At 41.6% G+C, this 18,186-nt stretch overlaps 1 protein-coding gene across 1 annotated transcript; it reads left to right on the forward strand.

Annotated features, from left to right (window-relative positions):
• The first annotated feature begins 15,678 nt into the window (after positions 1-15,678).
• On the forward strand, positions 15,679-17,931 carry LOC147889307 (pentatricopeptide repeat-containing protein At5g13270, chloroplastic-like). The gene is made up of 4 exons (XM_087392041.1): positions 15,679-16,199; positions 16,317-16,444; positions 16,664-16,789; positions 17,333-17,931. Exons 1-4 carry the CDS (start codon positions 15,679-15,681, stop codon positions 17,929-17,931), a joined length of 1,374 nt encoding a protein of 457 aa, XP_087248167.1.
• Positions 17,932-18,186: the final 255 nt, after the last annotated feature.

Below are 18,186 nucleotides of genomic sequence, written 5' to 3' on the forward strand. Positions count from 1 at the left end.
ACATCTCCTTTTCCACCCTACTATACTTTAAGGGTATGTGGATGGGTAAAGGGATGCAAAGGGCTTGCATTTTCTTTGCTGTCTCTCACCTCTTCATCATAGTCTCAAAGCTGGAAGAAATCATACAAAGGTGGGGTCCAAGCTTGCAATGAGCTTGGCCTTGGTGACCACTTTGCAACTGTGCATCAAAGCTCTTGGCAAAAATAACCAACCTGTTAGTCAACTCATTATCCTCCCATCCACCAAGTGCCCTCACAACAAACATCTGAGGGATATTTCCAAAAGTCTTCTTCAAGCTGATAAAGTCTAAGAGAAATATGAAAAATAGCCTAATCTCTAGATTCACTATCTTGCTAATCAAATACCCTTATCATGACAAATAACTGCCTTCTTGGGAAAAACCATCACAACGCTCATTATTGGGTAAAGTGGTGCTTTTAGGACCTGGCAACAATGCTAAAATATTTTGATAGAACTACTGTGTGAGAAGAATATACCGAATGGAATATGATCTACAATGGTGTAACTTTATATCCCCTCATTTTCCATTGCCAAATTCTATGCTTCCATACGTGGGAGCTTTGTGAGCTGATGGGGTCGTCTTTGAGGAAAAACTTTGTCTTCACCAATGCGAAGTCCATAGGTGAGGAGGGACAAAGAGAGATCATGGCTTCTGTTGCTAGACATCAAGTTGATTTGGTTAGGAGAAGCCATGGCAATTAGAACAAACGTTACAATTGTAGGGAGGTTAAGAATATGGAGGCTGAAGATGGCAAGTGTGAGTGTGACTATGGAAGTGCAGACTAAGGAGACAATGTAAAAGTATTTGGGCTTTAGAGCAGGTAAAAACACAAGAAAGTGAGAGGAAATGAGAATTGATTGCTCTTTTGAGTTTGCATAGCTTAACTGGTCATGTTGGAATTTGCACTGCCAAAATCGATGTTGCATGTGGTGCTTTGGAGCTTGTGAACTTCATGTCACCACCATAATCACCCCTAATACTTCTTGATTAAGACTAGTCATTTGATGTGGACTTTGTGTAGGTAGGCAAGGTATGGCTACCATGACTAGGCATGTCTTTGCTTGGAAGGGATTCACTCGGCTTCCATTGAATGACTTATCCCTATAAATATTCCAGTTGTGTTTTCCCATTGTTAAAGAATTGAATAAGTTTGTATGCTCCATTCCATTCAAGAGTGAGATTGGGTTTGAGGGGATGTAGCTTGGTGTTATACAACAAGACGAGCATGCCTTTCTTCAAGTAATTAGGAGCACTGTGCCTAACATGCCAAGCTTTCCTTCTCCTTTGAATGACTTGTTATTGCAACCAAGCTGCTCAAATTCATAGTTTATCCAAATCTACAAGTTATTGCAGACGTCTTCTAATAGATTTTAGCTCTTTGACTTGATGCTCGGTAGCTACTTGTAGACTTGAAACAAGGGATTATCGTTTCCAAACCAAATGGCATATAGAATGGAGTTAAGTTTGTGGTTACCTTGTATGCCATACGGTATGCCCATAAGGTTGCATGTGGCCTGTGTAAGACCCCATCTCCTCCTTAGTAATATAACTACCCTTGGATCTTGGCTACAATTCCAAGCTTTTCAAAGGTAGCTAGCTGCCTATGCTTGTCTTGGGGCATATGATCAGGAAATATGGCTTGCGAAAAATACTGGAGGATCTCATCATATTCAAATTTAGACAGACCCATAGCAAACAATTGAGCATCTAGGAGCTTGGTTGTAAACTCCTTGGTTTTGACTAAGGGAAGGTAGGCATGATACGCAGCCTGAACTGGCATCCCTAGTTTATGTATGATCTTGAGACTGAATTTTTGGAACAACAATATCTATCGTACGAGGCATCCTTGGATGATGGTTTTGCTCATCATATATAATAGAGCTTGGTGCTTAACATAAAAGTCAAAAGAATTACCAAACAAATAGTGTCTGAACTTTTGGACACTGTAAACCACCCCAAGAGCATCATGCTTAGGAGTGTTGTAGTTGCACGTGGGTGGTGTAATATGCTGACTAGCATAATAGATTAGGTAATCCAATCTACCATCTGGCTATGCCAAAATGATACCATGGCATATCTTGACGCATTGACATGGACATGAAAAATCACATTCTACCTAGGTTTCCTTAAAAGTGGTGTCTCGATCGCTCATTTCTTGAGGTCATGAAACTCCCCTGGAATGTAGTATCCTTTTTTATCATCTTATAGAGAGGATTTGTAATCTTAACAAAATCTTTCACAAACTTCGTATAGAAGGTGGTGAACCCAACAAATGATATGAGATGTGTTAGGTTCTCAAGCTCTAGCATTTGCTTGATTGCTTGGATCTTTCTTGGCTCAGTCTGAATACCTTCCTTGGAAATCACATGACCAAGAAATATACCAAGATGTACACAAAAGACACACTTGGCCAGGTTCAAGGAGATTCCTACATGCCTGCACTTGCTGGTGGCAAAAACTTTTCAAGACATGCGAGATGCACAAGGTTTGCCAAATACACACAGAAATCATCCAAGTAAATGGGAGTGAACTTGGTTAAAGTACTCCCAAATTTTTTTAATCATGAACCTTTGAAATAATGATGGCACATTATGTAATCTAAATGATATACCTTTGCAGGCATATGCCCCCTACTTTGTAATGAATGTAGTCTTTTGTTCATCCTTAGGTAGCAATGAAATCTGATTGTGTCCATTGTAATCATCCATAAAAGTATATCTCGTGTCTTGCAACTTGGTTTAGGATACCATCAGCAAAAGGGAATGGAAATGGATACAACAATGTTTGAGCATTGAGCCTTCCTATAATCAACACATTCTCGGAGCTTTCCATTCTTCTTTGGCACCAACATGATTTGGAATAGCCAATTGCTCCAACCGATTGCATAAACAAAGCCTGTTCAAATTGATTGATCAAGCTCAACTTTGATGGGCTTGGCATAATTTGGATTTATCCTGTATTGTTGTTGACAAATTGAATTGGCATCCAAAATCAATGAAACTTTATGTTGACATATCTTTGGTGGAACATGTAGCTCCAAAAGCAAAGACATCTTCGTATTGCAAAAAAATAACATACTTGAGGCTCATCAAGGGATGAACAAGATGCTCCATATATGCAGATGTTCCTATTCTATGGTGCTAACACACATCTTTTTTTTTTGAGAGACCCAGGTTTGTAATCCAAACCTGTCTTAGATCTCATGGGTGATAGTGCTTCCAGTGTTTTGCTTTTTGGCAAGTGTGTAATGGAAAAACCCTATCTTCTTCATGTGACAATCATGACATTGTAGAGCGCACACATCATCTATGAACCCCAATAGCTCTATAGCTCTAGCCGATTATTAACAATGCACACTTCAATTTGCCTATTGTCAAAATTACCAATCATTATTAGAGCTGATATTTTAAAAAAGAACCATCCACCGACCTTGGCAAGTTGACTTGTGTGAGAGTGTGTCAAATGTTGGATACCACATTATTAGCTTTGACTTGCACTGGTCCATTGTGCAGCTTGGTAACAAAGGAGTTGCTACCCTTCCGAAAAAAATTCCTAATTGTAGTATCAGCAAAAATCATGATGCCATTTTTGTCTTTACATGATCTTTTACCTGCACACTACTTTTTCTTGTCAGTGCAATATGTCTTTCCTCATGCAAAAGCTATAGGCATTCATGCAAAATAGGGAGATAGCAATAGAGAGGGAGGGAGACACAGCTATACCAACATGGGGATTGATGTACATCCAAGAGAAAAAAACTATGAAGTATTAAGAGTGCTTGTTGTTGCAAGCACAAACATTCCCCACATCTCTCATTAGTCATGAACACCCTTAGTCAACATACCTCGAAATGAAGGCTGCAATGAGTGGTCCACATGATCTTCTTATGGGTCAAGATTCGTGGGAGAATCCTAGATAGTTGAAGTTTATAGAATCCTTTATACCAGATTGTGGCTAGTCATTTAAGACTTAAAATGACATTGTTTTACATCGATCCCTTCATCGTGAAAGGCTTCATCTACATTATATTCTTTTTACAAGAAGAATCATGAGATAGGATAGGGACCTCTATGTAGGAAAATCTTTCTAGGAGCTAAGGATGTGTGACTTTTTGATTTCTTTATATTTCAGATTTATGGCTCGGTGAGGTATCTTCTACTTGTGCTTTTAGTGGGTCTTACATTGAGAAAACCGTTTGGTTTTACACATGTCGAGGAGCCTATGACATTGAGAAAACCTTTTGCTCTAATTGACTATCCTTTTCAAGTCTTTAATATCTCCTCTATGTCATGAGAGACGGAAGGTTTGCTTCTAAATGATTGATCTATGCAGGGCCGGGTTTTTTGAAGACGCATAAGGTAGTCATGATGGATTTCCAGTTATTGATGGTGGGGATATCGGCATGATGATGGGAGAACAAGATACTACAAACTTATTATGCCTTTCGAATATGTCTTGCTTATAATTTTGTTTTTTTTGGGGGGGGGGGGGAGATAGAAAAGTATTTTCAAGGTGTGAAATACAGAATGATTTATTGCCCAAGAGTTGTCATTAAGGATTCCCATATACAGTGAACTAGGTTAAAGCTTTATCAATTCAGAAGTTTTCTTATGGTTTTTACAATTGGAGAAAATGACAAGAAACTATTCCCTTGGATTCTTTGTTTAAAATGTTTGAACTCGACACCTTGCCCTCTATATCTTTCGAATTCAAGAATATCATCGAAGAAGTGCGCTCTGATTCTCATACTTGAACAAGTGTACTCTTCTTGATGACTCTTGCACCTTCAATGCCAGCCAACTAACATGGTAACAAAATCCTGTGCCTTTGTCAGAATTCAACCGTGTATCTCAAGAGCCATGCTATAGTGCCTCTCCAACTATAATGGCAACAATTCTCTCAACTCTTGGCCCTTTAAAATTTCCTATTTTCTTTTGAGGATTTCCTAAGAAGCGCTTTCGCATTTCAGTGCCTGAACCTGTATAGTCTTCAGGGCAAATGTTGCATTTTCACTTTGTACTAGTTCTGAACATAACATAATCATGTGCCTTTGCAAAATTTTGACCTTGTTTCTCTAGAGCCATGATTGTTCTCAAGGCAAAAATAGAAACATAAAGAACTTTGTATAATTAATATTCATTTATTTAAATTTCCATGTCCATGTTTAATATCATGTAGATTATGACACTTCAAAAAATCAGCTTTAGTTTTCTTTGTTTCAGTTCCACACCAAGGAATTGATGTGGATGTCTATAATATTACTCTTATAACATTTCATGTAAGTTAGCTAAACCTCAAGAGGGAGAAACCATCCAACTGTCTTTCTCCCTTCCGATGTAATTGGATGATTACAACTTGCCTTGCTAGATACGCACAATCACCAAGTAGGCAGTACTTGCCCAGCCCAATTGATTGGCATGTTTTACCAAGAGTACTACGTGAAAATAATACTGAGTCATGTATGGAACTGGCCCATCCAACATCATAATCCCACACTCGGCAATCTACCATGACTGTCGTTTGAAGCAAAACTGAATGAAACCCCTTGCGGTAGTAGTAGTCAGCATGGAAAATCTTGGGAGCTATAATGGGTATGTGAGAACCATCGATTGCACCTACCACAAAAGGAATCCCCCTAAGTGCCTCAAAAGCTGCTGCTATCTTGGTCATCCCTCTTTCATCCGGCCACTTGATATACATGTCATGAAGGACACAATCCTTAATTGCATTACAGAAAGAACGAACAATGCCACACGCAGTACTAGTAGCACACTCGTAAAAGTCACCGATAACCTCAAGGTGTGATCCTGTGGCAAATCTATGAAGAGCAATGCAGACATGCTTCTCCAGTGAAATGCATTCCGCATCCATGTGGTTTGTCGCATCATATGTGGAGCAACCTTGCTACAAATGAACTCAAAGGTCTGCCTGCTCACCCGCATACCCCTCTTGAACATCACCTCATTGTCAGAGCCAAACAAGCATCTTTCCATGTAATTTTATGGACGGGCATATGCCCAAGAAGCATGGTTGATGTGCCTATGTCGAGCCCGGAGTATTTTCCTGCATTGTGACAAACTAGCAATCTCATGCTGTTGATCCACCGAAGCGGTCAATACAATCAACACTACACAAAGGTTGGCACAAAGCATAGCCACCTCCTTTGTTAACTCCATCACCAATCTTCAAGCACCTGGAAAGCGGAGACCATGTAAGTATTTTTTAATTGCATCCATACAGCCATTAAGAATTACCTACCAATCTACAAGCACCTGGAAAGTGGAGACCATGTAAACAATTTTTACATGAGAATTCATTACACAAGAGGCACCTTGGGTTGAGGAGGATTTCCCCCTGCTTGTCCTCACCTTCTTGCAGCTTACAAGGGAGCCTTCCACGTCCCCTAGTCTATTTCAGCTCCAATGGAAGGGAGGGACAAAAGCATGCCTCAACTTGTACACATCCATCTAGTTTCCAACAAGGTCAGAGCAGCCAAACAAGGTGGGAGCAACCTTGGCATGCTTTGGCCAATTGCCCCCATGCTGTTGTAATGGCAGCTTGATATGTAGGTGTTCCTGGACCTCCCTGCTGCTGGGTAGGCAACCCAAACAATGGTGATTCATGTCCTCATTGCTGTTATAATGGCATCCTGATATGTAGGTGTTCCTGGACCATAGGGGCTGCTGGATAGGTAGCCCAAACTCAGGTTTTAGAATTTCCCAAACATTGAATAAGAGCTGCCCATGCCCAGGGCTCTTGATAAAGGGTTTAATGCCCTGCCAATTCAGCTGACTTAGTCTGTCCTATTTACTTGCTGAACACATGAATCTTGCTGCCCACAAAGCAACAAACCTACAGAGCTTCAAGCTGTCCTATTTACTGTAGCATAGTGTTGTACAATCATGCAGCCCAACCAGGAAAAATTAGACACAAAAATTCATACAAACCATTTTCTATAGCCATAAAATCTTCAATACGTATAGCCCAACCATAAGAACAGCCATAAAGACTTCAGTACATACAGCCTAACCATAAAGACCTCACACCATCATTCATTATACCCATGTATAATTCATTACAACCATTAAAACTTACCATAAGAATTCATCACAGCCATTAAGAATTCATTACTATCACAAATACTTAACATAATAATCCAGTGCATGCCTAAAGATGTACGAAGCAAGGAAAAAGCATCATTGAATATCTTCCACTCAAGAATCGAATACATGATCAAAGACTTCACTGGCTGCTGCAGTGAGGAAAATGCACCAGTTCATTACATCCATCTACAACTCATGACATGATCAAAGACTTTGTTGCATGTACGCAACAAGCAAAATGTTTCAATTCTATGATGCCTAATCCAAAAAACAAACCAATACAGAACCAAGAGTCTCTAAGATGTCCAATCTTCTATTTTCAGTGGCTTCCCTCCAAGTCTCTGCTGCCTCCCTCCTCGTTGTAGATTGTTCAAGATGAGTGAGAATCCCATGCCCATTCGTTGTTACTTGGGAGATGAACACATCCATTTGTGCATCTTTTCTACCACCTCGATTGTGTGTGCTCGGGGGTAGTGCAGGTGTACTCTGTTGTGAAGGGGTGGACAAGTTGCCTTCCTTTGGTGAACCAGGAATTAGCTGAGAATCATCCATTTGGACCCCATCACCAATGGCCGAGGCATGACTATATAATGTGACATGTGCACGGGCATGCATGTACCCGTCCACAACATGAAACCACTTGCATGTCCTTTGAACATCATTTCTTGAGATTGAATTATGAAGTTGATCGGCTTTGTATTGGTCATAGACACGATCCCACTTCTTACGGCACGCTTCACTGTCCTTGTCGAAGTCAGAGTATGTGGCCGCTAGCTTGTTTGCAATTTTACTCCATAGATCCATCCCTTATTTTTTTGGCTTCTTGAACTCATCGTTTAAGTCACCACGCTCGTGGATTAAGCTAATGACCCAATAATCCTTCCACATTATGGCTTCCCCCCCTTGGTATCATTGTCATTGTCAACAGCATCAATGTCATTTGTGGTTTTCTTGGCTCTAACTTTCTTCTTAGGTTTTTGCTTGTTGACCAGAATCACTGTCAGTAACATTCGTACCTCTCTTTGCACCCTTTCTTGAAGAAACTGGCCCTTTTGTCGGCTCTTGGCTCACCTCCACCGATTGGTTCACCCTAGCGGGATCATGGACTTCATGACCTTGTTGCATTGGTATGCATCGAGGAAAGCACCGAACTTGATAGCAATAGCAATCTCGCATCCCTCAATTAACGTGAGGTCAAGGTGAGAGGGGGACAGCGGTCCCATAAGATGCATGCCCTTAGGCTAAGCACGAGGGACATAGAGCACTCTGCCTAGAATCGCCACCGTGATGGTCTCAACATCATGGATCAGCAACTCACTAAGACCAAGAAAATGAATCCACACTAGACAATGGTGTTAAAGAACCTCCGCAACTGAAAAAGTGGCACTGCATGGAAGAGAATGCACGAGATTGCCCTTGTAACCGAATGCACACGACAAAACCCATCTCCACCTCAGAGGCGACTGAGGCTTGAAAAAACCCGCGGCCTTATGAATGTGAAATCACGTAAGGTACAACGGTGCAAAGAGGAAACTCATCCTCTATAGGTATTCGAATTTCGTCCCCCCATGAACAACAAGAACTCCCCACATGCGTGCAGCCTTAAGTACTTGACGACGACAGAGCTTGTCAGCTCTAATAGGGACGCTCCCCTGAAACGTCTTCTTGGGACCAAAACCCTGCTGCTCCCCCGTTTAGCTCCTACAAATCTCGAGACAAGCAGGCGATAGTGACTTCACCAGGCATGCTTGACTATAGCAAACTCCCTCTTGCTATGAGTGGATCATGCTGGCTCCAAGGACAAGTCCCACATAATACGAACCCGAATCGTAGGCTTGGGCTTATAGTGTCGGAGGATGATTGTGCGTCTACAATAGATATGCTTACGGAATCCAAAAGCTACCACCCATTGCAACATCATCTCTCAAAACACATAACTGTTCGATCATCTAACAAGCTTGGAGAGATATTGATCCCTACTACGAGATCGCAAGGGATGGAGAGGAAGCTCCACAGAAGTTGACTAGCCAATAGCAACTTGTAGAGTCGGCTTATCCACCCGATGCCAATTTGTAAGAAATGGCACTGATACATGACACCTATGGTAAGGTGACTCCTTGGGTACGTGTTTAAGCGATGTACGCACTCATTGAAGCCGATGATTCCTTAAAGAATTGGAAAATGCAAAATCTACTTTACAAATATTCAAGCACAATCAAGGGGTGGGAGTTGATTGCAATCAGAAGCATTGTCACTGGGTTAGATTTCGGCTCATAGATAGAGAATGGGGCGGCTTGTCCACCAAATCCTAGGTGTTGTTCTTCAGAATGACATCGATCTTTGCCTACAAAGCATCTTGCCATTCAAATATTCAAGCACAATCAAGGGGTGGGAGTTGATTGCAATCAGAAGCATTGTCACTGGGTTAGATTTCGGCTCATAGATAGAGAATGGGGCGGCTTGTCCACCAAATCCTAGGTGTTGTTCTTCAGAATGACATCGATCTTTGCCTACAAAGCATCTTGCCATTCTGGGATATCCCTCGCCTCCTTGAAGGATCTAGGCTCCTCAAGTTGATCCCCCATTGCATGGTTCACGGAGGTTGTATTCACTTTGCATTGAGGCTGCCGCACTTCGGAACTACTATGGGGAATGTTAGTGATCTGTGAGGCTGGTAAAGTCTTCAAATACCATTGAGGTGGTTTCTTCTTTGTTGGAGGTGCCTTCGTTGGAGATGCCTTCGGAGCTAGCACTGGATCATCCTGCTCCTCCTCCTCCTCCTCGGGTTCTTCAGTCGTCTCCTCCTCCTTGATGGTAATCCCGAGTTGAGGTAGTGCCAAAAGTTCTTAAATCTCATTCTGATACCATGTTGGAAATAGGAGGACAGAATCTCTCACACCTCTCCTCAACCTTCAGCTTAAAGTACACTCAGAAATACTTTAGGAAACACTCACAGATAGAAATCTATATGGACAGCAAGAGAGAGAGAAACTGAGAGTATATTCATCCATGAACTATGGGAAAACTGAGCTAAATGTGAGCATAAAAAGCCCCTCAAAGTTGAGGGAAAAATCTAATGCAAAACTCCCCTCACAAGACTCCAAATGGGCATTGTCTCTTGCAGACTTCATTGGCTAGAGTGAGTGAGGAATGGGGGGGGAAATGAGGACCTTTTATAGCCCTAGCCCTAGGGCATTTCCACTGGCCGACTCAGCCCCCTGCACTGACCTGGGAAGCATATCCTATTGTTGCCCTACAACTAGCCCTTTTCTAGGTCCCAGTGTAGGCCCCTTTGAACATTGTTCTGAGGAAGTGTGAAATGTGTGAAAGGCCTATGACAAAAGATAAAATTGACCATTTTATAAACACAACCACAAAGATGGATAATGACCTCGAATCCTTGGGTTAGTGTTGTTGCAAAGAATTTCCAATTATGTAGCCATAAAGCAATATTGTTCTTAGGAAGTGTGAAAAGTGTTGATTCTCTTTCATTTGAAAGAGAGATGCGGCCCTAGAAACAGAGGAGAAGGGCATCTAGATGCAAGATTCATTAAGATTCACTCTAACTCTCCTTTTACAATTGCATAAGGAGCTACTTTCCATATCTATGAGGTGAGTCTAGCTCCATTGATGTGCCTATGAATATCCGTAAAGTTTATTTTGCATCACTGCTAACACCATACCCATTATGGATGCAACGCCTAAGAAAATGGGGAGTACGGAAGAATACTTGGCAGAGCACCGAGGGGGCTCTCATGCATAGAAATTAAATGTTGATTTCTCAAATGAGATGCTAGCAATCATAACTCAACCTATTTCTTGACGATTGCAACTCACTACTATGACGTGAGGTTAGGCAAGAGGATACCTGATTTATGCAATCAAGGGAAACAAGGTGTGCTCATCCAAGGCATTTGATCTGGAGACTTTTTCATCATTTCTAGGGACCCATGCTACCTTTCTCAACATCCGGCAACAACGAATGAGCTCTGTGATTCCAACCCATGAGCACACGTATTACTAAAGAGTACAAACAAAGCTACCATCGTGGTTAGGGAAAATAGCTCCATGTGCAAGTCGTTAAGCCGCACATCGAAGCGACCCATGCACCAATAGCTCAAGAAAATTGAATGAAGGTGAAGGCCACTATTTTGAGTGAGAGAGCAAAATCTCAGTCCCTACAAATATGTATATGAAGTGGTTCACAATAATTTGAATTTGTGATCAGGCGTCGTTAGATCCTCTAGTGTTCACGAAAATTTTGAAAATGAAGTTAAAAAAAGAGAAGTTTGTTCTTTAGGTTGTAAGAATATTATGACTTCCAAAGGAAGAAATAGGAAGTTTTCTAGGTTCTATTTTGTGGGCACATAAAGGTTTTTGAATTTCATATATTATAATAAGAAATACATATGTTGCCCCTAGCTACAATTGCCCTTTGTTTGCCCCCATCTACAGTGCTCTCTTCATGCCACACATGTCTATCCCCATTTGTAGCGTCCTCTACTCGTTTTCCCATCAATTGCACTTCACGTGTCAGCTACTTGTGTTTGGCTACGTTTGCTCTCATTAGCTCTATGTGCATCTGTGACATCTATGCTTGCCATTGTAGACCATGTCATAATCAACCACGCTACTACCATAGTAAAGCTCGGTAAAGCGCTATTGTCCCTAGTAAAAACCCCTCTCACTAGCCCTCGATGATCGAAAAAGTGCTCCAATTGCACATTTCTAGTCAAGAAGCCATTGAAAAAGTAGCTAGTGTCCTTCTGGCCACTCATTGCATTCCTATGGCTTCCCTCCCAGGAAAGTGCTCTCACATCCTGCACTGGCCCTGTCTACCTGAAATCTTGACTCTCTATCGAAAGAGAGAACCATCTAGATGAGAGTTCAATAGATGGGTTTTTATCAATTCCATTACTTATGGATTTATATATACATAAGGAAGTAAATTAAGACCTAAAGGTTAATACACAAAAGGTGTTTTATATTTAAAAAGTTTCATAATCTCCCAACATGCGATATGGACATTTAGGTAGTGGTTTATGTCATGGAACCTAAAGTTTTAAAGGATGGGTCATGCATTCAAATCCCAAACTTAGATTGTTTTGGTGATTTATAGTCTTTATATTTTGACATGTTGTGTAAAATGGGTAAAATTTGCCTTATGTGAATGAAACATTTCACACTTCCTCATAACAATGTGCCATTCCAGCCATAAACTTGGCAAACCAAGTTCGACCAACCGACCTACTCGGAATGGGAGTGAGAAGAGAACATCAAAATGTGGAGATGTATTAGAATGCAAGAGTTGTGTTACAAAGAAAGGCCAGAAGTACAAAAAGGGCCCAGAGCTCTTATTTGACCAAATCAGTTCCAGAAGGAGCCAGATCATCAGTTGTGAGCTGCTAGGTGCTGTTAGAGCAAAATCGCATATTACCAAGAGCTTCCGGAGCTTGCCAGAAGAAATGGTCACCAGCTAGGGCCTATACCAGTGCATCCAGCACCTGCCAGAGAAAAACACACCAGATGCAATGCCTGTTGCAGATTGCAACTTCTGCCAAGGTGTCTGCTAAAATCTACCTCCATGCCTGGCAATGATCAGGCATTTGTTGCCCATGACAAGGACAAGGACGGAAATTCAAGCTCATCTCATAAAATATAATAGTCTAGGCTTCAACTCTTGGTCGTTATTCAACTTTAGATGTTGTCATATTTTATATTGTTAAATGTAATTATCTAGGCTTTGACACTTAGTCATTTATTCGGCTTCTAATATTTGTGTACCATGCATATAAAATGGTTGCATGTGTTATCTAATTTAAATTTATTGTCTAGCATAATTAGTATGGATGTGTTGTGGGTCGTATATTTGAATCAAGCATAAATGTTAAATTAATGTGTAAAACATGAAGCCTTGAATTGGTTGTACATACTATGTCATTACACTATTATAATGCACTTACTTATATGATGATGTTGCACTTCGTCATTGTAAGCAAGGGGATCGGGCATATTAGGAAGGAGTGGGTGGAATTAGCAGAACAAAGAGGAAGGGGAGGGGAAAACAAGTGTAAAGTGAAGGAAAGAGAGAGAGAGAGAGAGAGAGAGTGAGAGAGAGAGAGAGAGAGAGAGAGAGAGAGAGAGAGAGAGAGAGAGAGAGAGCATCTTCATTGTAGATGCCACATGTCCATGAAGTATGAGGCACATTACAAAATATTAGAGTAAGGACAATTGGAGTAATTGAAACAAAAGGATGTCAAAGTGCAATCAACGTTGTACTTTATAGGGTATTAGGGTGGAGGATGCTTTAAGAGCGATTAACTTTAGTAGAGCCCATACAACATGTGCAAGGAATGTAGTCCATACATATTTAAATTTGATTTAAATTCCACCTCTATACATTTACGTAGAGTCACAATCTTAGATAAGCATTTATTTGAACTCCATCATGTACATGTACTCTACATCAATAATTATCAAGACAATGAAATTCGCATATGGAGATGAACTCCCCTCATAGCCATTCTGTTGAAATAGAGTTGAAAAATAAGAGCTAGAGGGATAGGCTCCCCCAAAAGCATCCACACGAGTGCCAAACGGTAGTAGAGAAGATCTCTCTCTATCCTTGTATGTAGCTCAAAGATATCACCAATTGGACTTGAGAGGTAATTTTACTATCTTCTCCTAAACTCTACCAACAGCTTGTTTAAAGGAATGGTTCTTAGCCCCTAGATAATGCCAATGTTGGTTAGGCATGTCTTACCCCACACATTCAGTAAGTGCCTTTAATGAATCTTCACACTCAAAGTGAGGAGCTCCTTGAGTGAGCAACAGGTGAGCATTGCTAATTAGAAAAACATCTACCAGCTGCTAAGCATTGCCCAATAAAATTTTTAGCAAATTGAGAGCAAATTCATATATGTATTTTTCTTTAAAACGTCTTTTATTTTTATAAATAAACAACCATTTCATATGCCCTTTTAGAAAGTACACATTTTAAAAAAAGTGAAGATGCTTCATTTTTTCCGACATCCTTTTTAGTATGATTAATTATCACTTGCATAACTTGTCAATAATGGTGCACAAATTTAGGTTAAGGTAGTGAAAATTATTCATCATTTGATTCGATGACCTTGTTTGGAAATATACTCCTCGGCCTATAGGAAAGGTGTCTTGAGTGCCATAAGAAAGGCCATAAGCTTCAAATTGCTATTCCAACCAAGGAAAGGGAAATAATGCTATTAGTGCTACATTTAATGTTGAATCCAATGCTACAATGGAGGACAAAGATTGATGTTGATACAAAAAAGTTCTTGTTCTTTGTTAGGTTAAGATGTGGGAGATCAATTCCCCACATGTGAGCCCCCATATGAGAAGGCGGCCAAGTACTAGATATGAGCTTCTTAGTGAAGCCAACTACTAGATGTTAACTTAGACACAGAGGAATTTAAGTAGAGGATGTGTTTTTGGCCTGCCCATGGGAAAAGGTTCCTTTGAGAAGATAAAAAATGTTGATTTTTTGAAATTCTCATTTGGATTTTTATGATTGGGCTAAGTTGCACTTGCTATTTGCATCCCTTGAATTCCTCCATCTCTCTTCCCCCTCCCCCCCCCCCCCCCCCCCCTCTCTCTCTCTCTCTCTCTCTCTCTCCCTCCTTCTTCTTCTTTTTCTTCTCTCTCTTTCTTAGCCCCCTTTTCCGCGCAACCACTCTCTCTCTCAACTTTCCATCCTCTTTTCCACGCTTCACATCCAATTCTTCTTTCTCGCTATTTTGCAAGCCTTATGAATGATTTATGAGCATTCATCTTATTTTCCATTGATAAAGTTACATCTCTCTAGTTGTGCGGCCTACCAAAGACCAGTTGTATTGTGCCTTGCATTATAACCAAGTGAAACAAAAGAGATCCTCACACCTTTGTTAGCACTCCCTTTCAACCTCAGGAAGCGCTCTAGTTACATTTTTATTAAAAAGTGTCCCCCTTTCTATTTTGGTTCTCTCTGTCCACTCACTCACACACACTTTCTTTTACTAAGAACTTTCTCTCTCTCTCTCTCTCATACACACACACACACAATTTGTAAATCATTAGAACTTTCCTATACACAGGCAAAGTAATCATTGGACATTATTGTTGTACAACAATGGATGGCGTTGGGCAGCAACAGAAGCATGCTTGGCAGTGGTGTGTTTCCCAATGCAAAGCAGTCACGTCGATGCCACCTCTGATATGTATTCTCCCTCGAGTCCCGCGGTCCGCCGTGGTTGACCCAAATCTTGAAGCAATGCTTGTGGGCGGCGATGATGCGCATGCGAGAAGATTTGCTATCCTATTGATTGAGGCAGACAAAATGTCCGAAGGACAGACCTCATGCTTCCCAGCTAGCTTACCCTCAGAGTGCTTATGGCAAGTGTACACTCCACGTACCCGTCCCAGCTGTGGGACATGAGTGTGCAACCGAATGATTTGCCCACGTACAGCTGTAGTCATGTTAGCTAACAGAAGGGATTCAGATAAAAATACGGCTGCTATAGTCCAGAACAGGTTAAAGACATGCTGGAGAATAAGGATTTCAGAAGCAGTCAAGGCCGTTCTAACTTTGAAGATCGGAGCTTGGTAGAGAGTGTCAGCATCTGCAAGGCTAATGTTCGGTCTGGAATACAGGTGAATGGATTCAAGACACAACAACTGCGAGAGAATAGAAACTGGAATATGCTGAGCTTAGATGAGGCGATCACTTCTTTGGAACGGATGCCTGATCTGCCTTTGGTCGAGAACGTTACGTGCATTTTACAGAACTGCCGAAAGGAGAAAAATTTAGCGTATGCTAAACGTTTGCATGCCTACATGTGCAAAAGTGGGTTGGAAGCGCATAGACCTCTAGGGAACCACCTTGTCCCAATGTTGGTGGAATGTGGAACCGTGTGCGATGCTCAGCAGGTTTTTAACAAGTTGGTTAATCCCAATGAGCATGCTTGGACTGCTCTCATCAGGGGTTATATTGAATGCGGGGAATCACTGCACGCCTTCAAGATTTACCCGAAGATGCAAGAAGATTTCGTACATCCTAGCAAGTATACCTTTGTGGCCCTACTGAAGGCTTGTGCTAGGCTGAAATTTGTGGAAAGAGGTCGTGAAATACATGCTGAGATTGCCAGAAAGGGGTGGGAAAGAGTTCCTTTCCTTTGCAGTACCTTGGTCGACATGTACGCCAAATGTGGCTCACTTGCAAGAGCACGAGAAGTGTTTGAAAAGCTTCATGTTCGAAATGTAGTATTGTGGACTGCACTCATAGCGGGTTACGGTGAATATAGGCTTGGTAAGGAAGCTCTGAACTGTTTCGAACAGATGCAAGTGGAGGGAGTGTCTCCAAATGCTGTCACCTTTGTTTGTGGCTTGAAAGCTTGTGGCAACATAGAAGCCATAGACAAGGGCTATGAAATACATGCTGAGATTGCTAGAAGAGGATTGGAAAGTGTGCTCTTTGTTGGCACCACTTTGGTTGACATGTATGCTAAATGTGGCTTGTTTGCAAAAGCACTGGAAGTGTTTAACAAGCTTCCAGTACGAAATATAGTTTTATGGAATGCAGTAATTGCAGGATATACCCAGCATGGGCTTGGGGAGGAAGCACTGAACTGTTTTCACTGGATGCAACGGGAAGGTGTCTCTCCAAATGCTGTCACGCTTGTCTGCAGCTTGAAAGCTTGTGGCTGCATGAGAGCTATAGACAAGGGCCGAGAAATACATGCTGAGGTTGCTAGAAAGGGGTTGGAAAGAGATCCTTGCGTTGGCAGTGCCTTGGTTGATATGTATGCCAAATGTGGCTCACTTGCAAAAGCACGGGAAGTGTTTGATAATCTTCCAGTTCGGGATATAGTCTCATGGACTGCACTAATTGCAGGATATGCTGAACACAAGCTTGGTGAGGAAGCACTGCACTGTTTTGAACACATGCAATTGGAGGGTGTGTCACCAGATGTTGTCACATTTGTTTGTAGCTTGAAAGCTTGTGGTAGCATTGGAGCTGTAGACAAGGGCCGAGAAATACATTCTGAGGTTGCTAGAACTGGCTTGGAAAGGGATCTTTTTGTTGGCAACATCTTGATTGAGATGTATGCCAAATGTGCCCTGCTTGCAAAAGCACAGGAAGTGTTTGACAAGCTTCCAGTTCGAGGTGTGTTCTCATGGAATACACTTATCGCAGGGTATGCCCAACATGGGCTTGCTGGGGAAGCTCTGAACTGTTTTAAGCGAATGCAACAGGATGGCCTGTCTCCGAATGTAGTCTCTTGGAATGCAGTAATCATGGGATATGCCCAGCTAGGAGAAAGTGAGATTGTTTTCCACATGCTTGAGGAAATGAGAGGTGATGGTGTTAGACCAGACGAGGTCACATTTCTTACTGTTCTTACTGTATGCAGTCACGTGGGTCTAGTGAATAAAGGCCTGAAGTATTTCGAGGCCATGAGCAATGACTATGGCATCACTCCAAGCATTGGACACCACAATTGTGTTGTAGATCTTGTTACCCGTGCAGGCCAATTAGAGGTGGCAGTGTTGATGGCAAAGAAGATGCCCTTCCAGTCTAGTCCTGCAGTGTGGCATACTGTGTTGGGTGCTTGTCAAAAGTGGGGTAACGTGAATATTGGAAGGCAGGCTTTTGAACATGTGATGCAATTGGATGAGAAGGATGCTGCTTCCTATGTGTTGATGTCTAACATCTATGCAGGTGCTTACATGCAGGCGGATGAGAAGGCCGAGGTAATGAGATTGAAAGAACAAGCATGGCAGAAGCCAGGATAGAGATGAACTGAAGACAGGTGTGGACTAAATTTGATGAAATGTGGAAACCTGTGCGGAGGGGGATACAAGGCATTCCCAAAGCTAACACATATGCAAAGTAGAAGACCTTCCCCTCAAATACTGTGGGGAAGTGTTTGTCCCAGGATTGCATTGTGTGTCACAGGAGAATCTAATGCTACAAAGAAAAATGGGTACATAGATAGGAAGCAGCAGAGGGAGTCCATTCCGAATTAGGCTACCAAGCAGGCCTCACAC

This window comes from Dipteris shenzhenensis, chromosome 20 (assembly GCF_047967505.1).
Source record: "Dipteris shenzhenensis isolate YYH24624 ecotype China chromosome 20, Dip_SZ_1.0, whole genome shotgun sequence".
NCBI classification, from domain to species: domain Eukaryota; kingdom Viridiplantae; phylum Streptophyta; class Polypodiopsida; order Gleicheniales; family Dipteridaceae; genus Dipteris; species Dipteris shenzhenensis.